At 47.8% G+C, this 22,624-nt stretch overlaps 1 protein-coding gene across 1 annotated transcript in view; it reads left to right on the forward strand.

Moving 5' to 3' along the window:
- Positions 1-531: 531 nt before the first annotated feature.
- Kif26b (kinesin family member 26B) overlaps positions 532-22,624 on the forward strand; it is a 405,568-nt gene continuing 383,475 nt past the window's right edge. The window contains exons 1-2 of the mRNA XM_051147982.1: positions 532-720; positions 1,457-1,858. Of these exons, the coding sequence (XP_051003939.1) occupies positions 658-720; positions 1,457-1,858 (465 nt within the window). The 5' untranslated portion in view covers positions 532-657. The remainder of the gene's footprint in view (positions 721-1,456; positions 1,859-22,624) is intronic.

Raw genomic sequence — 22,624 nt, forward strand, 5'->3', positions numbered from 1 at the left:
GGCTCCGAGGCGGCGGGGCGGCGGTTCCCTAGGCTCCGCGCTGCGCCCGGGCGCACACACGCGTCCTGACCGCGGGCTGCTCTCCGGCCGCGCACAACCGCCCTCTCCCTGCCCTGCGCGCAACTGTCAGGAGAAAACGGGCCGGCGCATATTGGCTCGGCGACACGCCGAGGCTCCTCCCCGAGTCTGGATCCTTATATTTTGGGAGAATTTCTTTGAACTCAGTTAGAGAGCTCGGGGAAGGAGGCAAGTTCCCACCGCCAGCTCGGCTCGGCGAGGGCTCGCCCACCTTCCCTGCAGCCGCCCTGCTTCCTCGCCGTCCTCTTCCCTCTCGGCCCCGCTGGAGGAGAACGCGCTGGCCGGGCGGAGGAAAATGCCAGCGATCTGAATGTGACCGCCAAGAGAGGACGCCTGGCTGCAGGAGGCAGAGAGATGAGGAAACCTATTATTTGAGAACCACCAGCCGCTCCAACCCTTCCTGCAAATTGGTGCTATCACTTCTGGGGTTCATTTGCTTTTATTCTTCCCAACCCCCTATTAAGAAATCTTGACTTGAGGACCAACCCCTACCACGAGGAAGGACGCCTTCTGGGTTGGCAGGCCTTTTGAATGTAGCCTTGTGGGAACATTTAGACCCTTTCCTCTGGAAGAGCCACCATGAATTCGGTAGCTGCGAATAAAGAGAGGCTTGCGGTCTCCACCAGAGGCAAGAAATACGGGGTAAGTTGTGGCGGCGTCCACGCGGAGATGCGTTCCCAGGGTCCCATCTTCCGCTTCCCTGGAACCGGCAACGGGCGCACGACCCCCATCTCTCAGTGCACCGGCGTCTCCCGGGCCGACCGAGCTGTCGGTGCGTGGAGGCGGGTCTGCAGCTCTCCTGACTCCGGGAATGTCTTCGGTCCTGGGTTCCTCCCTTTCCCTTCCCCTTAACTTTTGCAGTATTCTGGGACTTGCAGGCAGAGTTAAACCAAAGGGGAGCGTTTTCCAGGAATTCCTCTGCGGTTCCCTCGGCTTTCTGCCCCGGAGATGGGAGCCCCTTTCTTTTACCCGCGGGACCCAGAGGACTGTACCCTGAATGAGTAAACACTCAGAAGTCACAGTCACCTACCCTTGGGATAGGGTGTTCTAGGATCGTGTACCTAGGCTCTTGCTGGAAGTGGGTACCGGGTTTGAAAAGAGCGGGGCGCTGGATTTCTGGGTGTTCTCTCAGAAGCCGCAGGACGTCCACACCCCGCAAACCGTTCAGCTGACCCCAGGAGGAATGGAAGGGGACCTGCGCGTGGTCATTCTGGCGAGGGTGGGTGGAACAGGACTTGCTTAAGGACAGGCCACTTGAGGGATGGAGATAGACGGAGGGTAGGTTCTCAGCAGTGTGGGCAGGACGGTGCTCCCCCAGCGCTCCGTAGCGCGGGGAACCGGTGGCCCTACAGGGCCTAACGCCGCGTCTCTCCCGCAGGTGAACGAAGTGTGCTCGCCTACCAAGCCCGCCGCGCCCTTCTCTCCGGAGAGCTGGTACCGCAAGGCGTACGAGGAGTCGCGCGCCGGGAGCCGACCCACCCCCGAGGGCGCGGGCTCTGCTCTCGGCTCGTCGGGCACCCCGTCCCCAGGTTCCGGCACCTCGTCCCCGAGCTCCTTCACCGGCTCTCCGGGTCCCGCGTCCCCGGGCATCGGTACCAGCTCGCCGGGCTCCCTGGGCGGCTCGCCGGGCTTCGGCACCGGCTCCCCGGGTTCGGGCAGCGGCGGCGGCTCCTCCCCCGGCTCCGACCGCGGTGTCTGGTGCGAAAACTGCAACGCCCGCTTGGTGGAGCTGAAGAGGCAGGCTCTCAAGCTGCTGCTGCCGGGACCCCTCCCGGGCAAGGTGAGCCACCGCGGGGTGCTCTGCCGTGAACTGCGCCCCACTTTAGGATGCTGCCTTGGGGCGCTCGGGTTTAAGGCCGCTAGCTCAGCACCGGGCCTCCAGGTGCAGGAGGAGACTCTCCCCTGCTTCCCGTCCCCCGCCAGCGGGTTTGCCCTACTGTTCTCCCTACCCACTCTGTGATCCATCCTGCGACAGCATGCTAAAGGGGGCAGTAACAACCAGCTGCTGGGAGTTGCGGGTTCCCAGGGTTTATTTGTAGCCCCACCTTCTCTCTATCACAGAAACACATTATCCAAACCCAGCATTTTCTCCTTAACACTCCATGTGTCTACGTGAGGAGGATTAAGAGGTGGCTCGACGTTAGAGCTGAGCTACATCCTGACCTGTCCCTGGGCTTATTTAATAAGCACATTGGTTCCTCCATAGCAACCCTGTCTTCAAGGTGTGACCTACCGGGAGCCCCCCAGAGCGGAACACAATGCAGTTGTATTTGCACAGTTGGGTCCAAGTACTATCACATGATAGTATTTACTCTTCCACTTCAAAGAGTTTTAAATCAGTGGTTAGAGAGAAACATCAAGAAAACAGTGAATGTCTGTGGGGTTGCCAACACTGTACAATGGCATTTTCTGGTTTATTTTTCTGTGACTTTTGAAATGAAATATTGTGATTTGTGAATAGCAGAATTTAAGAGTAACTGTATCTGTTTGCCTTATCTGCGCGCGCGCGCACACACACACACACACACACACAAACACACACACACACACACACACACACACACACACACACACACACACGGTTCAATACACAGTCACCCACAGGCTGCTGTAAAATTTAAAATGTGAAAAATCACCACCAGGAGAATTGGTTTTATAAATCTAGAACTTATCTCAAGAATAATTAACTCTGGGCTATTGTCAGTTTGACATTCTTGTAGTCCCACCGTTAATCATCCAGGACACCCCAAGAGTAAATCTCAGGGTGAGGGGCATTTCTCAGCCTTGCATGCTACACTGTCCTGGTTTAACACATTTTCCTAATCACATACTTATTTTATTTGTGTGTGTGTGTGTGTGTGTGTGTGTGTGTGTGTGTGTGTTTTAATCAATATTTCCCAATTTCCCACCCAGTTCAAAGTATAGTCTGGGAGACAGCAGGCCCGTGTGGAGGCTGTTCTTGTCCACAGATGGACCCACAATCCACCATGCATTCACGTATGTGTTGACTGTTGGAAAGAACTGGTGACAGAGACCTGATTGATACGCATTTGAGAGACCCTGGTGTTTGAGATGTGACAGTAGCTGACACTTGTAGTCCTAATAAGTCGCATGGCACCAAACTTGTCTCAGAACATTCCTGAGGTCGCGTGCTCACAGGGGTTCTTTGTGTTGTCGTTTGAACACCCCTCTTGTGCAAAAGTAAAGAAACACCAGCTCTTGTCCTAAAAAGGGAAGAGGTGAAGGACCATGGACAGGAAGACACAGAGGTTGGAGCTTAGCTGCATGCTCGGGTGATTTACAGGGTTGTGGGATAGACTGGGCCTTTGTTTTTGTTGAAGCCACCTGGAAAGTTCATTTCACACTGCTTAGGGGGCAGTGCAACATATGCGCTGGTTGTATTTATTGGCTGAAATAAAAGTGATGTTCTGAAACTGGTCCTATTGTAGAGGGAGGGGGATGGCTCCAGATGCAGTGTTGGATGTGCCAACTCTCTGTGCTCTCCTGACCCAGGAGCATAGAGAGGTGGGTTGTGAGTCACGGCGGTGGGCACTGACCCAGGGCCCATTTGAACAACATACAGAATTACCAGAGTTGCATGAAGACATAGCGTGAGGAACAAGGAAGCACGGAGGATTTAGCCAGGAATAAGGACATTTTGGGTCAACTCTGCTAGTAAGTGAGATATGGCACCTTAAGTTTAACTACCTGCTGACTGTCTTTGGGAACAATAACTTTAGGGATGTGTGTACATGATAAACATTGTCACCCTCTACTTGGATGCAATTTCCACAACATCTTTAATCTTTGCAGTGTTTTAATCAAACAAGTGCCACGGTCTCTGATGCTCTAAGCACGGTGGGCCCTGTCCATTGGAAACGAGGCATTTCTTCTTCCTAGTGCTAGATTTAGGAGCACAACGTGTGAGTGGTGATTCATGAGTGGAAACCTCTGTAGCTGCAGGTACTGAAAGAGTTAAGTTTCAGTAGAACAAGGGATGTCTTTGTGACCCCAACATATAATTTGTCCCAGAGAACAAGAGTCTGGAAAGATAAAGACATGGGTTTTTTTTGAGGGATAATTAGCAAAAATCATCTGCATAATTCACTTAAGATACTTAACTGTATTTGGGGAATACTTTCACAAATAGGGTATTAAGCCGTATTAGGTGGTATGAAAAGCCTTCTACATAGTCAGTCATTCAGAAGTAAAGGCAGAAAAGTATGTCCTGACATATGTTGCTTCAGAAGGGATTTGGTCTTGATTCTTTTTGCACCGCTAATTTATCTTACAATTTAGTAGTAGGTCAGTTTCTCATTTTCAATTCAACACTTCTCATTAATTCTTTAGAATTTCATCCAATTTTTAACGTTCCCAACAACACAGCAATGAAGAAAAAAAAAAAAAACAGTGATTCAGATTGTTGGAATGTCACACAGCAATGTTTGAAAAGTGCTTCCATTCTTCAGAGAAAGATAGAAAATTGACATTTATCTAATAGACAATGTCCTTGAGATTTATGGTTTATAGAATGTGAGGGTTTTGTTGAAAGGTGCTGCCCACCTTCAGGTTCTAATTTGATGAGTTCACTTCTTCATCACTGTGCTGTTATGTGCCTTCCCTCACTGTGCTCCTTCGCAGGTAGCAAACTCTGTTGAGTTCCTGTCAGTTTATTTTGGGGATGGTTGAGTGAGGAGAGGTGATGAAGTATTGGACAGTCCCTACAGGGACATCTGGTTGACCTCTCAAATTGAAGACTGGCTCTGGTGCTTCAAGAGTTACCACCTGAGTCTTGTGGCCCCTGGAAGACTGGGCTTCTGGCCTTCAGGGTAAAACAAGTTGTATGGCCACTGGAGGACATATGTTCTTCATGTTAGACCATTATGTGACTTGGACATATCTGGGTGATGGGGTTGGTGGTGATACTGTTGACAGAGGCGGGAAGTGTAGAGCGAAAGATGGTGATGGTACTAATATGAATATTCTAGAGAGGAGATCCAGAGAGGAAGATGCAGCCATACAACAGACTGTCGCTGATTGTCTCAGGACCCTGGGAGTGTCAACTCTGTTCTGAACTCATTCTCTTAATAGTAACTCACCCGAGCAAGAAGATGTGTGATCCTGCTGTCAGGCCGGAAAGCCTTCTGGTTGACTTTTTGCCAGTTTATGTCCTTTCTCTTTTAGCATTGGTTAAGTGGAAGTGCTCAGATAAAACTGGAGTGGCTTATGGGAGAGTGTTGGGACCTTAGACGAGGATTGTCCTTTCCCCTCCCCCCACTTGCTGTTCTGTTTCACTGTGTAAATGGAAAACATTTCCTGAGTCGTGGCAAGAGTGTCTTTCCTGTTTTATAGACAGTCAAGGCACTGAGCCAGAAAGAGAAGCCAAGGAATGAATCTCTCCTTTTCTGAGCTAACCTAGATCATTCTGATAGCTGTGACGGAACTTTTGAATTGACTGTGGAAAGCCCACGAAACATCAGCCTGAGGGAATTCCCTGGAGTAAGCAGGAATGCTCCAGGTCGGGCTAGTGCTATCTGACATCTGCTCATTTCCATACCAATAAAGAAAGATCTCTCATGTAAAAGAAAGGTCCAGAACCATGGTCCTATCTGGTTCTTTTTTTCCCCCTTTCAGTTACATATTCTGAGTCCATGTATGCCCCAGAAGTATCAGCAAGATTCACCAGATGTCCAGAGAAGGGTGACCAGGACTCACAGAGATGAAAGAAAAGAATGTGTGTCAGGGGTTAAAAGCACCAAACGTGGCCTCTAAATAGCCAGAGCCCACGGGAGTCTAGACTTGGGGAGATATAAATAAATATTTCTGTATTTTACCACTTCTAAAAGAGGAAGGAGTATGAAAAATAACTATTTAAAAGTCCCCCCAAAGCCATCGTACTAGACTGCATAGATAGAACAGACTTTACATTTAAAATATTTACTAATTATGAAGGAATTCCAGACAAATTTCCCTTAATCTAAGAACACATCTTTAAAAAGCTTCTTTAGAATCCTTTTCATTTTGAAGGTATTTAAAAATGTTTCCTTACTAGGGGCTGGCGCGATGGCTCTGTGTTTAAGAGGACTGGCTGCTCTTCTAAAGGACAGGGGCTCAATTTTCAGCTCCCTCATGATGCCTCACGACTCTCTGTAACTCCAGTTCCAGGGACTCCAACCCTCTTCTGGCCTCTGTGGGCATAAAACATGCAAATGGCACATAGATATACATGCAAACTTTTTTCCTTATTTTCAAGAATTTCATACATGTATATAGTTAAAGATGTCCATATTTGTGTACCATTACCACTGAACTCCTTTCTTCTCCCCAACATATTCCCATCCCCAAATCATACCCTCTTTCATTTTTTGACAACCATGAAGTCTAGTCAGTGATGCCCATATGTACATGGGTGTAGAGCCATCCACCAGGACATGGAAGCCCACCAGTGGCCACATTCTTGCAAGAGAGCAAAGGATGACTCTCCCTTCCTCAGCCACTGTCCTCTGCCAACAGCTCCCAGGATGGCATGGAGCCTTGAATCATCGCCACACTGATGCCTGAATTTGGACCGTCTTAGTCTTGTATAGGCCCTGTGCAGGGAGCCACAGCTGCTCTGTGTTCATGGCTGTAATGGCCATGCCATCTCTGGGAGACAGCATTTCACAGAGGCCCTCCTTGTCCTCTGGCTCTTTGAAAGAAGAGAACAGCTGACACATAGCTGCAGTGATGAAAACGTCCTGCAGCATTTATCATTTAAAACCTTTGTCTCCAGAGTTTATAAAAAAACATTCCCAGTGGAGACAGATGAACAGCAATCGCTTCCTCAGCTACATTGCACTTTGCCGAATTTTACAGTGTGGAACCAACTCCGGTTTATTGAAGTGACTTAGTGCATTTGGAAAAACTCCCGTACTAGTAATCGTTTTTTCCCCACTCCTTCTAGACAAGATTATTGTATTAGAAATGTGATTTTTTTTTTCAAACGGCTGAGGCTGGTAGTTTGTCAGTGTTTGGAATGATTAAGCCAGTTAAAATTTAGGTCAGTTGCTCTTTGGTGTCAAGTCGCAGAGTGTGGCAGTCATCAGCTAATAATGCAATGGTGAGGACAATGATGGATGACTGACAGGTGTCTCCATGTGTGATGTCTTTGTCTTGGAGTTATAGGTGATTATTGTGGCTATTATAGTCAGTCACACACACACATACACACACATGCACACACACATGTACACATGCACACCCACATGCACAGGACACACAGAGAATAGGGGAAGCCAAACTCACTTCCCTCCTACAGACCTTGAGGGTCACTGTTAGAATTATAAGCATGGAATTGCTGCTTGGGAATGTTAAGGTTTTCTGGGCTTGCCAATGGCAACTTCATCCTTGGCTACCAGGAAGATGGAGATAGACAACTCTGTCAAGGTCCTGAGGAACTCTTTCAGTTGGAACATAGTGGCCTTGGAGAAGTGACCTCCACTGTTCTGCTCACACCTTGTTGATCTGCTTGAATATTTTTCTGTTTCTGTGTACCAATTCTGCATGATTTTAATTATTAAAAAAAGAAGAAAAGCTTTGCAGCATGTTTGGTAGGGATATCTCTTAGCTGCCTAGTGAGTTCAAGACCAACCCGGGCTAAATGAAACACTTTTTCAAAAACAAAAAGGAAAAAAAAATTAATTAAGAAGGTAAAGAGAATTCCTAGGCAGTAAATGCCTTTTCTGCTTGGGATTCAGAGGCCAGTTTTCTCAGGAAGGGTTCTGGAGAAGGTCCAAAGACAACAGCCAGAAGCAGGATAGATACAAACTGACATATTTTGATAAATATTCTAAACATAAATTAGGACACAGATGTAGCCCATCCTTTGACACCTCTACTAGTGTATGTAAAGATGGGCTCCTTCAAACTGGTGCCTAGAAGTGAAAAAGATCAACTGAGCATCCATTCTTCATGGAGTTCCTTGACCCAACAGGATCAGTCAACAGGTTATAAGGAAAGAAAAGGTGTCTGTGAGAGAACGGTGAAATGTTACTGAAAAGGAATAAAAGACTCTATACCACCGCCTTGTAATCTTTGGGCATCTGAGTAGCAGGGAGGGCCGGGCATGGTGGTGCACGCCTTTAACCACAGCCTGCAAAGGCAGGCAGATTGCTGTGAGTTCGAGGACAGCCTGGTCTACAAAGCAAGTTCCAGGACAGCCATGGCTACACGGAGAAACCCTGTCTTGAAAAAAATAAACTAAAATACAGGAATGGACCTGAGGACAACTGAAAATTTGGCTGAGGATAGTAGTAGTGTCTTTAATCAGTGTGTGTGTGGGGGGAAATGGGTGTTTCAATAGAAGGTTTGGGAAAAACTGACTAGAGAGGTCTTTATGATCTATACTGTTTATCATATACCCAGAAGATCTCCCAATGGGCCAGACACATAAATACTAAAGACTCTATAACTACGGATGCATGCCTACAGTCTCAGCACCTTACAAACAGATATTCCTCAGAAGTTTCCATTTCATTTCATGCTTTGTGTTGTGTCCATGTGTGGGTGAGGATCAGAGGTCAAGGTCAATGCTGGGTGTCTTCCTTAGCCTCTCTCCAGCTTGATTTTTGGGCCAGGGTCTCTTAGTCTAAAGTTCACCATTTCTGCTCTACTGTCACTGGCCAGCAAACCCCATAGCTCCCCCTGACTCTGCCTCCCCAGGCCTGACATCACAGCCACTCGCCACCATGTCTAGATGTTTTACATGGGTGCTTGTGTGGCAGCATTTTACCAACTGAGCCATCTCCCTAGCTCCTCTTTAGTTTATTTTTATTTATATATTTAATTTTTAAAGATGTACGTCTTTATTATGTATACAAGGTTTTGTCTGCATGTACACCTGCAGGCCGGAAGAGGGCACCAGATCTCATCATAGATGGCTGTGAGCCACCTTGTGGTTGCTGGGAATTGAACCCAAGACCTTTGGAAGAGCAGCGAGTGCTCTTAACCCCTGAACCACCTCTCCAGCCCTATTTTTATTTTATTTTATTTTTTTTAAACTAAAGAACAGGTATAACCTACCAAGTACTTTTAGTGCAAATTATCATCATTGATTTCCTGGTGATGAGCTTTCTGTAAATTCCTGCTATAAAACCTATTCAGTCAGTCACCATGCATTAAAAAATGCCACTGGATTCAATTTGATAACATATTATTTATTGTTTTTATTTGATATTCATTTCTGATTCTCAGTCATGTACCAGAATAGGATTATAGAATATTATAAATAAAATATGAAAAATATTAAAATTCCTGCCTGGAGCAATACATAGTTTTTGGTTAGAAACAGACACTGTGAGAGTCACTCTGTGGCATATCAAGAGCAGGAGCTGAGCTGCACAGGGAGCTTAGGGGATGGGGTGGAGACGGTGTTAGAAAGAGTTGGATAGGAGCAAACTGAAGCAGAGCTGTTCCAGGCGGAGGGAAGGGTGTGGTCGTTCTCTCTCTCTCTCTCTCTCTCTCTCTCTCTCTCTCTCTCTCTCTCTCTCTCTCTCTCTCTCTCTCTCTGTCTCTCTCTGTCTCTCTCTGTCTCTGTCTCTCTCTCTGTCTCTCTCTCTCTCTCTCGTGTGTGTGTGTGTGTGTGTGTGTGTGTGTGTGTGTGTGTGTGTGTGTAAAACAGTCTGAAGTGGTGCTAGGGAGGGAATGGGGGATCTGTAAGAAAAAGAGTCGGGACTTTCTCTGTAACAGTGGGAAGTCACTGGAAGGTATCCAGGAAGGGATTGAACTATCAGGTATGTATTGTGAAGGAGGGTGTATTTAGACAGTGTCCTGGAGTCCCAGTAGTGGGTCCCTCACAGTGGTGTGGATGACATTTGCAGACTGAGCTGAAGTGATAGCAATATGAATGAAATGTCAGGGAAGACCTGACAGATTGTAAGCAGAAATCTCTGATGGATGGGTGCTGATATAAGGACAGGAAGTATCCAGTTTCTAAGCATCCGGTGCAGACAGGTTCAGAGGTTTTGCTGTTGGGGGTGGGGACAGCCAAGTATAACAGAATTGGTTTGAGTTCTCTAGAGCTTGAGGTTCAGTGGACCAGTGGGTCCATCTGGGGCCTTTCAGGTGGGTTTGGAGGTGGAGACACAGAGCTAAGAGTTGCCACCATGAAGAAGGCTCTGGAATGTCCAGATGATGTGATCTCCGTGTATGTGAGGTGAGCACAGTAGCAAATTAAGCATGAGACATAAGCATTGGCATTGAAGGGACAGGAAGCTCAAGGGATTTGGAAGGAAGACCAGGTCAGAAAAGAGGGAGAATAAAGAAGAAGAAGAAGAGGAGGAGGAGGAGGAGGAACAACAGCAACAACAACAACGACAGCATAAGGCATCATGGAAACCACACAGTAGGAGTTTAGGGACCAAGGATGGTGGTATGCCGGGAGCTTTGGAGGAATTAAGGAGTCAAGCACTGAAGGATCCATGGAGTTTTAAAGTCCACCGGACTTTCCAACAAGGTGGTTATTGGAAATCTTGGCTTGAACAATTGCTGCCATCTTGGAGAAAGATTGTCCATGTCAGTGTGTCCAATAGTGGGCGGAGAGCTGGGGATATCTGAGGCCCCACTGGACGGTTATAAGAGATGCCGTTCCTGATGCTCTTATACATTAAAAGGAAGACCTGAGATCACCAGGCCCAAGAACAAAACCAGCCACTTAGCTGTGACCAGGGGCAAGCTACTTGGTTCCTTTGACCTTGGCAGTCCTGAGCAATAGTGTATTGATAGGTTGCAGCGAGGGTCAAGTGATTGTGAGGTAATGCTGACCATCACTTTGTCTTTCTATTCCTGTGACTTTCGAGGAAGAGTTGGATACAATGAAAACCAATCTCCTTCCAACCTCTCTCCCTCTTTCCCTTCTGTTGCTAATGGCCTGATACCAAAATGGAGAAAGAGAAACAGCACTGGAGGAAATGGAGCCAGTCGGCTCTTTTTTCCATCTCTTCATCTCCAAGTCAACAAAACCTCTCATAAGTATTCATCATCCTGTAGGTGTCTGTCTCCCCCAGAACATTTCAGGTGCTCTGTTGGGTGAAGGTGGCTACTCCTTTCAGCCCAGCTGCCATGAATATGGATTGGGAGTCTTTGTCACAGATGGAAATCCCTCCCTGAGAGCTCCCGGCTCTGCGCCCCACAGGGAGAAGCCCAAGAGTGGCTTCTGGCATTTCAGACCCTGGTGAATGAAGGAGAACAGATTCCCTCCAGTGACTGCGCATGCCGTATGCAGATCTGCGCGGCACCAGGAATTCGGCTTATCTGCTTTCCAATCCAGTTTTATCTTTCTCAGACAGTTTTCTTTACAGTTCTACTTTGCTGATTCTGTCGCATTGATTCCAGCCAGACCCTGTGGAAGACGGCTGGAAATAGAGATGGTACCTTCCCCCACTTGGCAGCATTTTCCACACTGGTGGCAGCTGTGAGTCAGAGTGGACAAGGAAGGCAGGGTGCTTGTAAACCCTAATATAAAAGGAGGCATGCTCTGGATGTCGCAGACTGGGAGACTCTGGGCAGAGCAAGCGTCTGCTAGGACGGCATCTGAGGGCGTCTAGGGTGTCATGGACTAGTTTGCCGTTTGTGCTATTTTCAATCATCCCAATCGCTGCTTGGTATTGTTGCTGACAGCCAAGGTTTTGGAAGCTGTTTCAGCTCCCCACATAAAATGAGTCTCAGACCTTTGATGCTTCTTCCACACACATTGCTGTTTTTGAATTATTTTGTTTAAAACCATGAACTGCGAGTAACAAAGCTGAAACCTGCTCTTCGAAGTACAGATTTTAGCTTAATGGTTCTTTTATCTCATTTGAGTGATGTCTGAGATTTGCTATCGCTTAATGGAAGAAGTTTTCCTTCTAGGCTAACATGGTAGTTTAGGGTGTTGAGGTGCGCCTGCACTTGTGTGTGTGTATGTGTGTGTGTCTGGTGTAATTCTACCCTTCAACCAGCTGTTATGAGCAGCTAGCTATGCATGCCTAAGAAACGCTGTCAACTTATTTCTAATGGCTGCTTTTGAGGACTAGCCATCGCCTCCCTGCCCCCCACTCATGCAATGGGGTGATCTCACATAGCAATGGGAGACCTCGTCACTAAGTGACAAGAAGCCAAAAATGAGAAGAGCAGTGGCCAAGAACTGTTAGGCTATTTAACTAAAAGGTAATTCAGGGAATAACTTGTGGGATTTTGGAGACTCACTACCAGCGTTCAAGAAAAATAACCTACACTGGTCCAGTTGTGTGTATTTGTGGAGTGAGTGGTGTAAGTTCCAACTTTGGTCCATCCCAGATGGCCAGGTGACTTGGACTGTCTGGTAACTGAGGAACACTCCCAGCATAGTTAGCATTGGGATATTTTGATGTCTCTCTGTCTGACTCTGTCTCTCTGCCTCCCGTTTAATCCATACCCTCTCTTTGCCTCTCCTTTCTTTCTCTTCTTCCTCTTCCTCTTTTTTTCTTCTCCTCTTCCATCTTTTGGTGTTGGCATCAAATCCATGACCTCTGAACATTGGGGAGCAAATTTCTCCCATAGATGGGAGTCAGCGGTATTCTCTCCCAAGTCCACGGGTCTCTGCAAAACTGGAGAGAGGCCCTCGGACTTTATGAAGTCCATGTGGCCCTCACCTTCCAGAAGGGTAGGCTTGACACAATCTAAGATGGAGTTTTGGTTAAGCCAAGAGCCTGAAGCTGCATAGCAGGCTGCCATGCCCTGGGACTCAGGCTCCAAGGTACCATTGGTGAAGGTGTCCAGAGACTGGTGTGGTTCTCCTGTTTCTTTTGGTGTGAGGCCTGGAGCTCAGGGCCTCATATATGCTGAGCACACACTCTACCACTGGTAGCTTGTCCCTGGCCCTGTCTTGCCTGTGTTTTTCTTTTCTTTTCTCTTTAAAAAAATTGTTGTTGCTAAAGACTTATTTATTAGGTATACAATGTTGTGTCTGCATGTACAACTACATGCCAGTAGAGGGCACCAGATCTCATTGCAGATGGTTGTGAGCCACTATGTGGTTGCTGGGAATTGAACTCAGAACCTTTGGAAGAGCAGCCAGTGCTCTTAACCTCTGAGCCATCTCTCCAGCCCTTGTTGTTTGTTTTTTTAGGGTCTTTCTGTGTAGCCCTGATTGGCTTGGAACTTGCTATGCAGATGAGGGTTTTTTTAGGGTCTTTCTGTGTAGCCCTGACTGGCTTGGAACTTGCTATGCAGATGAGGCTTGGTGATCTTTCTGCTACTGCCTCCTACTACAGATGTATGCTGTCATACTTGACCCTCATGCGTTTTAATAAGGCCATTCGCTGTGTCTTCTGTGCCTGTAAACAAAATAAACGTAGACAATAAAAAAGATAGTTGATTTTAAGAGATCAATGTGGTAAGGAGTATTGAGGGAAAGTACAGCCTTAGGGATTATCAGTTGTTAAGAGTATCTTCCCTATTGATTAGGATTTAGAAATAATGTGGAGTTTTATTTATTTATTTATTTTTTGTCTCTCTTGGTAATTTATGAATGAACACAAGGACTCCAAACATTGGAATTATCATTAAATTAAAAGCTCTTTTGCCTAGGACTTTCCCCTCCCTTGATTTCCCCTTCTTATGTTTGCATCTTATGTTTGCCACCACTGTTTAAGCCAATATTTGCATATTTACATCCTCCACACCCAAGAGCGTCCCTTAAAGATCCTGTCACATTTCACGCTGCAGTCTGGGGAAAGGACAGTGCAGCTAGCTGCCTGCTGGGTCTGAGTTTTCATCCAGACACAGCTGAGGGGGCATGATATTAAAAACAGAGCTTCTTTTGGCTTTTGTGAGCCCAAAGCATGCTGGGATCTTGAAGTAGAGTTGAGATCATCCTAGGGCAGCAGGGGCTGGGCAAATGCCCGGTGTCACTCCCTATGCTTCCATAGCATCCTCTGCAGAGCACCCAGGGGCAGACTCTTGCTCAGTGGTCTGGGCTGGGTGTCAGTGACCCTCCTCATACCTTTAGGGGATTCTGCCCTTAGCTGCTGGACTCTGAATTACTCCCTCTCCTTTGCCTCTAAATTTACTGATGCAATTAGGTCTTCAACTTCCAGGGTGCTTTGCAACAGGCTGTATGTGGGATGTGTGCTTGTGTGTGTATGTGTGTGTGGTATGTGTGCCTATGTATGTATATTTGGTATGCGCATGTCTCATATGTGTTTGTTGTGTGTGTATACATGGTTGTGTATGTGAGATGTGTGAATGTTATATGTTATATATGTGAGATGTGTATATGGCATATGTAGTGTATATGTGTGAAGTGTCTGTGTGTGTGTGTGTCTCTGTGATGTATGTAGTATGGATCTGAGATAAATATATGTGTGTGTGGGGTGTATGTGACTTGTGTATATTTGAGGGGTGGTGGTATATGTGGTGTGGATATGAGGTGTGTTTGTGGTATGGATGTGAGATGTGTGTGTGTGTGTGTGTGTGTGTGTGTGTGTGTGTGTGTGTGCGTGTGTGTGTGTTGCTTTCAGAGCCCTGAAGGGAGCAAAGAGGTTGGTGAGTCAGTGAATATCCTGTCTCAGGCTTCAGATACTGTTAGGCTGAAGGTTTTATTGGAGGTCAAGGCAGCTAATAAAGTGAGCCGTGCAGTTAAAAGTGCATTCATCCGAGGATGGCTGTCACACAGGCTGAGGGAGGAAGCCAGTGGCAGCTGCAGGTTGGCCTGTCATGGCTTTATGAGCATTTTTATTTTTTTGTAAAGCCAGGGTGGTAAACTCAATACAAAGGCCTGGTTTTAATATGCCTGATTGGGCTTTCTGCTTCCTGCATGGGGCATCCACCAGGGGAAGGAGACTGAGGGGTTGTGGGCTTTGTGTGGGAGTTCATTTATCTTTTAATAGGGTGCTTGTGCTGTCCAGTGGTCCCAGTCATGCCCTTTACGGTGGGTGGGAAGGAGACGGCAGCTTAATGAGGCTTACGGAGCTTGCATGGCCATGTGGAGGTCCACGGGCTTCTGAGTCTCCATGGTAGTTTGCACAGAATTTGTTTCTGCTGATATTTTGCGCACGTGCGTCTGTGTCCTGACCTGCACCGTGTACATCACTAGTGAGCTGTCAGCTTCTTGCTTTGTTTAGAGTTCTGTGCATGCAGTACTTATTGATTCCTTTTTGAATATTTGAATTCTCGAAAGGATTTTTGATGAAGAAAAAGCTGAACAAAACAAATGCTTGCCGTCCACTGCCAGGGAAGGAAGCCATTGCTGGGTGAGGGGAAACGGTTGGCTGGTGACCTAAGGAGGTAGAGGTGATGTCCTGGACATCGGTGCTGGCTTATTGACAAGGCGTCCTGGTCACCAGTGAGAAAACTGCGGAAGCAGGAGGTTGCCTTCTCTGGGGCAGAGCCAGCTTTCTGTGGGCGGCTGTCGGGTGCCTTCAGGAGTCACTCCTCTCCATGCTTGTTTGCTCTCACTGTCACTTTGCCCCTTGCAGAGGGAAGGGATGCAGGGATGCAGGGATGCTCACTGGAGGCGTGCAGGAATGGCTCCCAGGCACGCCAAAGAGCAAGCTTATCATCGCCGGTCCTGTGAGCTGGGTGGCTGACAGTGCGCAGGGCCATTCGTTTCTTTCAGTTCTCAGAACACCAGTGGAACTTAGCCTGCTCAAGGCTGATCTTTGGTTCATAGTCTCCCCCCACCCCTATTTTTTGCCTTCTTCTATGTTCTTTCCCATTGTGGAAAAGACTGGCTTGCTCTTTAGAGTCTCTTCTGTGAGGGCCTGACTTTCCTCTGTGAGAGTGTGGTGGTTTGGGTAAGAATGGTCCTCATAGGCTCATATACTGGGATGCTTGGCCATGGGGAGTGGCATGCGTGAGAAGGATTAGGAGGCGTGGCCATGTTGGAGGACGCGTGCCACTGGGAGTAGGTTTTTTCCAAAAGCCGCAGCCGGGCCAAGTGTCACTTAATCTTCCTGCTGCCCGAGGATCAGGAGTGGCTCTCAGGTATTTCCCCAGCACACTGTCTGCCTGTGTGCCACCATGTACCTCCACATGATGACAATGGTCTCTACCTCTGAAACTAAGCAAGCCTCCAGTGAAGTGCTTTCTTTTATAAGAGCTGCCTTGGCCATGATGTCTCTTTAAAGCACCAGGACACCGACGAAGACAGAGGGCTTCGCCATGCTCTTGACATTAATCTTTGTGGATTTTTGTTACCTGCCCACACAGACCTTTCCCCCCACCCCGCCAGGTTGTGCTGTGGTTGCTCTCATTTCCCCCGCACTGTCTCTGTCCTATGGTATCACACGGTTGCATCCTAGATGGTGCAGAGGAGTCTGGAAGAACAAGGAGACCTCTCTCTCATTAGACACTTTAGACTCTGAAGGGTCTGGAGGGCAGAGGAGAATTCCACGTCCACCTTTGAGTCTTCCAATGCTGAGCACGAAGCAGGCGGGACAATTGACCCTCAGATGCTTCAGACATTTTATGTTGGCCAATAGCGAATTCCCTAAGGTTCCCACAGACCCTCAAGGCATTTCTGATCTCAGGTCATGAGATGCATCACTAACTCCCAAATGCATTTTTAGCTTCAGTTTTACAATCAGAAGCCATCCATCTCCACTGCACAGGCAGATGCCGCATCCCTTATAGAGGTGCTTTAAGAAAGTGGGGAATGCGCTGGGGGAATAGGCCACTTTTAGAGTGATTGCCTCCCATGCATGAGGCCCTAGGTTCAATCCCAAACCCCACAAAAAGAGGGGTAACAGTTCAGCTAGAGTAGCTGCTCCCCTGCCCCCAAACTCCATTCACCACAGTGTCTGTACCCAGCACCCAGCAGGCTGGGAGAAACTACACAGGCCTGAGCCTTTGTCACCAGTACCAAGTTGGGCACACAACATGTACACTGTGAAGGACAAAGAAACACAGGCCCAGTGGATATGGACAGAAGGGCAGTTGACCCATAGGCATTAAAAGAAAGAGAGCGGTGTTCTGCTGAAAAAACACATGCTGGGGTGTTTTTAGTAGGGTCATGGACTTCTAAAACCTTTTTAATCTTTCTTACGCAGGGTAGAGTCACTGTGCTGTGTTAATTTGGATCAACACTTTAAGTTTCTGGTGTTGTGTACTGGACTCTTGTTTTCAGTCGCTGCTGGTGCCTGAGGACAGTGCCTCAGAAGCCGCCTTAGAGGCTGTGACAGAGGGAAGTAGGTGTTGACTGTATAGAGGGACTCCCAGAGTAGAGAGCAAAAATGAACTTTACTTTTCTATAACATAGCAGTTTGGGGCAGGAGTTGGATGCTCATATTTACTGGGTGCCTGCTATGTGCCAGACAAAATTTGCTCAGGAAAACCACTAATACCTCTGACAGTGAGGAAACTGAGGTGGAGAACACTGTATGAAGCTGGAAAGCAGCTCAGTAAACACTCAACCTGGACATCAGCTTCAGAGAGCAGCCCCCGTCCAGAGAAGAGACACTCCTGTGACCTGCCTGGCCATGCAGCAGTGGCTCATGGGAGTTAACACCTACTGAGCTAATGGCAGATCCATCTGAGTGCATTATGAGCAAATCTCTCACAGCCACCCGGTAAGGCAGGCACTTCACCATCCCTACTTCACAGATGGGGAAATTCAGCTGAGTCAGATGCAAAGGCCAAGATCCGGCAGGAGACAGGAAGTGGGCTGGGTGGTCCCTGCACTTCTTGCTGCATTGTCCTGTGCCTTCTGCCCATTAGTTATTGCCTTTTTTTTTTTTTTTTTTTTTTGACTCTCATCACAGTCCTTGGGGAGGACAAAGGGGCATTTCAGATCTGGAGCCAGAGAAGTACCTGTAAAGGTTACAGGATCACTCTGTCTTTAAAAAAAAAAAATTCCGTTTACCTTCTGGGGAGGAGCTTGACAGCTCCTTCTTCTGTGTCTGCCCTGGGATAACCTGGGCTACGGGCTAGCCTGGCCCTACAGGGCTCAGCGCCATGCAGCTATTTCATGTATGCCTACAACAGTGTGAAGACTTTCACTTGGGCAGCACTGAGTAAACACAGAGCTGGCAAATAAATCTGTGTGAGCATAGCACATTAAATGGCTCCCTGAATAACAGTCACTAATACATTGCTATAATTACATTGCACATTTTGCTGTAAACTCCAAAAAATGATTTATTAAACTCTTGGGTCCTTGACAGCAATATGTTCAATGGCAGAGTAACTTTTTCAAATTTGCCAGCACATTTTGTACATATGACTTCTTTGGAGTCCAACCAAATGGGCCTTTAAAAAGCTCTGATTATTTAACACCACCTTGTGTTTATGCAGCTGGTTTCTAGGGTACACTGCAGGGAGGTGGCCACTCCCCCACTTTGTTTCTGTTGCACCCCTTTAAAGGACTATTAGGACTGGAACAGAGTGGTTTGTTTAAATTTTTTTTTTAGTAGACAAAAGAAAGAAAAGGAGTGAGGGCCAAGAAACACTTCCTACATCCAACGCCATTAACACAGCATCATCTTGAGCCAGTCGCTGCTGAGGGCTCCATACCCCTTATCAGCATCACCAGTGAGTCAGATCAGAGCTCAAGACTCCCCCACCCCCGGCTTGACTCCTGCCCACCTTTTCCTAGAGAAGAGCCTTTCTGAACTGGAAGACTTTCATGGGCTGTTGAAACACCCGCCTTTCAGTGGTGTCTGACACTTCCCAGGTATATTAGCTGTGTTTGTATGGCGTGGGTGTCATACCGGACAGAAATGGCTCAAGGGAGGAAACACTGATTTTGTTCCACAGTTTCAGTCCATCACAGGGAAGAGACTTTCCACAAGGCGACAGAGTAGGATGAAAGAGCAAGCCAGACAGGGGTAAAGATGGTGACACACAGGCTAGGCAGCAGCCTCGAAGTAGCCATGGGAAGAATCCAAAGGCAGAACTTCAGTTCCCAGGTACACTATTGTGAAATGCATTGTCTGTGCTGGCACTGGGGTTGACATCAATACTGTAGTCACGTGTTCCTAGGACAGGGCTACACTCTATTTTATATGGAGACACACCGTGGCCTTTCCTTGGTGTAGGGCAGTGCTGGGTGGAGCCCTGCTTTGCTTTGTTTTCTTTGTGAAAGAATGAAAAAAACTCTTTCTCACATTCATTAGCTCTCTCAAGAAACAAGACTCTTAGTTAAAAAACGCACCTCCTTTCCAGATCTCGAGGTTTGGTGTTTGGCTTTGCCCGTTCTGGGGAGCTGCTGGGACTCAGGCACTTGAGTAAGCTTGTGGTGGTTGCTCAGGTGAGCCAGTGTCGTGAGCACAGAGCGCCAGGACTGGGAATGTGGAAGAGAAGGACGGAGCCGGACTGCTGCTTAGTTGGGCATAGCAGGTGGCTTTCCTTCCAGCTGCCTGTCACGGGACCAAGGTCCTTGAGAGTCCATCAGGGCAAGATTGATATATAAAACAACCACATGCCATCAGTGGAGAGCACGTTGCTTGGAATGTATGAAGCCATGGGTTTCCTCCCAGCAATGGAAAAGAAGGATGGAGCAGAAGCAAGTACAGACAATGTAGACACAGTTTTGTGGGGAGGTGTAGAGTCACGGACTGCAGCCACGATTAAAACATAACCAACAGGCCACAGCCTGACTTCCGAGATCTCTTTTATTGTGTTAACTTTTGTTAGAAAAGGCTCTTTATGACAGTCCCCTCTGTGCAGAATCAGGAGGGCCACAGCCAGGTAGGGTGGCTTTGAGTAACTTGCAGGTTTTACTCTGAGCTATTGTAACTCAAGGTCACCATCCCTATGAGAGATTGGCGTTCTTTATCAAAGCAAAGTCGTCCCGGGAGGAATGGTGTCTGGGCTGTGGAGCTCACACTTGAACTCGAAGGCCATCGTTGTGGAAGGGATGTTCTGGAAAGATGTGGCCCTGTAGCCTGTCATAGGATTTCTGCCTTTCTTTGTAGTGCAGAGGTTAGTGGGCATCGTGCCCTTGGCAGTGAGCCTGCACTTGAACATTAGGAGGCACTGAATGTTCCAGGAGCTATGGAAAGGGAAGGCACCTCATGTGTCTTAGTCCTCTGCAAGCCATCAGGTAGGCTTGGGATCCACCCCCCCGCCCCCACTCCCCAGGGTAAGGCTTTCAGGACACTGGAGGGCCCGTGGCTTTAGCTTCAGAAGAAGGGGCGTGGCTGACAGGGTAGGCTGGCAGAAGAGGGGCCTCTGACTTTCAAGTAGTTCTCTCTGTAATTTTTACATTTGGTTTCTGTCCAAAGGTAACCTGCCGTGCAACATTTAACATCTGGTCCTTGTGCAAGCAGGTCTAGCCATCAACTCTACACACGGACACTCGGAGGGGGGCCGTTCCCTCTATTATTATTATTATTTAGGACAACTGTCTTTATTGATCCCTAATTCTTTTGAGGATAACACTTATCTCTTGCTGAATGTTGCCAACAAGTCTAACTTAGAAGTCTCTTTATGGGAGCGGATTGCAGGACTCTAGACTTCGGAAGGACCTGGGTTTGGCCAGGGAGGACTTTCATGTGACAGCTGCACAGGGGACACACTGATACATGACCCAGCTAAACTTCTAGAGCGAGTGCTGAGTCTGGGAGCGAAGGCTCAATGGAGCCTTATTTACCCCTTCAATGAAATGAAAGGATGGGAGCCAATGCCTTTTGGTTTTGATTTTACTGGTTCTTGGGGTGTGTGTTCTTCCCCCCTGCCCCCCCACGGTGATGGATAATGGAGCTGGCAGCTTAGGCCTGTTTCTGATTAGCAAAATGACCTTTAAATGAGACTAGAGGAAAAATTGTCCTCCTGAGCCTCTGGGGCCCTGGTTTTTCCCATAGAAGTTTAATGGCCCTGGGTCCTGTGAGTCTTAGCTGAGAAAATGAAAGAGTTGGCATGGGTGTGTGTGTGTGTGTGTGTGTGTGTGTGTGTGTGTGTGTGTGTGTGTGCCTTTTGTTTGGAGGGAGGTGAAGGGGTTGCAGTGAACCTTGGCCCAAGCCAGAGGAGAAGACTGGCTTCCCTGAGAGTGGGACAGTGTAAAGGCCATGGGACACTTTGGCAGTGGCACTGATCTAGGTGGGCATCACACAGGGTCACCTCTCATGCTCTTTTTCTAAAAAGAAGGCCTAAACCAGATGTGGTGTTGCACATGTATCATCCAGACATTTCTGGAGGCTGAGGCAGGAAAACTGTTAAGTTGAAGCCTCACCTGGGCTACACAGAAAGATCCTGTCTCAGAAGAGAAAATCACAGGAAAGAAAGAAAGATCTTGCCCTTCACGGGCTCTAAAGTCGGGAGTGTCTCATCCCATTATGGACATGTTGGGGGGCCCCCACAGTGGTCCGGACTCTGTGCCGGAAGCAGAGTGTCAAGCAGGGAAGTAGAGTCCTGAGTGACCTGAGCTCCTCTCAGGGTTTTGGGACTGTGTTTTCAAATTTGCGTGTCCGAAGGCTGAGTTGTTGCAGGACCTCCCTCTTGGTATCATCCATGAGCAGGCTTACACACGTAGGCATTTGTCTGCTGGTGGTATTTATGCTCATTCAGTGTGTTGTTTATGTGTGTGTATGTGCATGTGTGTATGTGTGTGTGTGGTGTGTTTATGTGTCTATAGACCAAAGGTCAACCATGAATGTTCCTCAGGTGACATCTTTCTTGTTTTGAGGAAGTATCACCTATTGGCCTGGAACTCATTAGTCTAGGCTGGCCAGCCAGTAAGTCTCTTTGCCTCTGCACAGGCCGTCTCATTTCCCCAGAGCTGGGATTACAGGCAGGTACGGCCACACTCAATTCTTCTTCTTCTTCTTCTTCTTCTTCTTCTTCTTCTTCTTCTTCTTCTTCTTCTTCTTCTTCTTCTTCTTCTTCTTCTTCTTCTTCTTCTCCTTCTCCTTCTCCTTCTCCTTCTCCTTCTCCTTCTCCTTCTCCTTCTCCTTCAAGATGGGTTCTGGGAATTGAACTCAGATCGCCATGCCAGGCACACACTTTCCTGACAGAGCCATCTCCCCAGCTTGGTTTTTGTCCTTTTAAATTGCGGCAGCATACAGCTCTGTGACCGAGCCTTTGTAGGCCTGCCTGTCATGTGACATTAAACATGGTCACATCCTGTGATTGTATCCACCATCTACCTCTAGGATGTTGCTGTCTTCTTCCTGTTAAACAGTCATTCCCTGCCCTCTCCTGCTCCCAGCACCGAAACAGTCTATAGACTGCACTAAAAGCAAAGACCCGAGTGGCGGAGTGGGGTCATCTGTGCACACACTAGTGGGTGAGCTCCCAGCACATTCTGTGTGTACAGTGGGTACAAGTATGAAACCAAACGAAACACAGACTGGTTTCCTTCAGCTACCTGTTGGAGCTTTCTCCTCAACGCTGCCCTTGCTTTAGCCTGAACCTCTGTAAAATGGAGAAGATACGGCCCTCCAGGGCTACTGACAAGGCTAAGCAAGGCCGCATCCACTGCAAGGCTTGAGCTGGGGTTCGTGTTCTGTGTGTGGTGGCTGGCATTGAGGTCTTTTGGTCCTAAACTGTGACCTTTGCCAGACGTGATCCAGGACTGGAAGAGGGGATTTGCAACCACTTTTAAACTGCTCAC

This window comes from Acomys russatus, chromosome 6 (genome assembly GCF_903995435.1).
Source record: "Acomys russatus chromosome 6, mAcoRus1.1, whole genome shotgun sequence".
NCBI classification, from domain to species: Eukaryota; Metazoa; Chordata; class Mammalia; order Rodentia; family Muridae; genus Acomys; species Acomys russatus.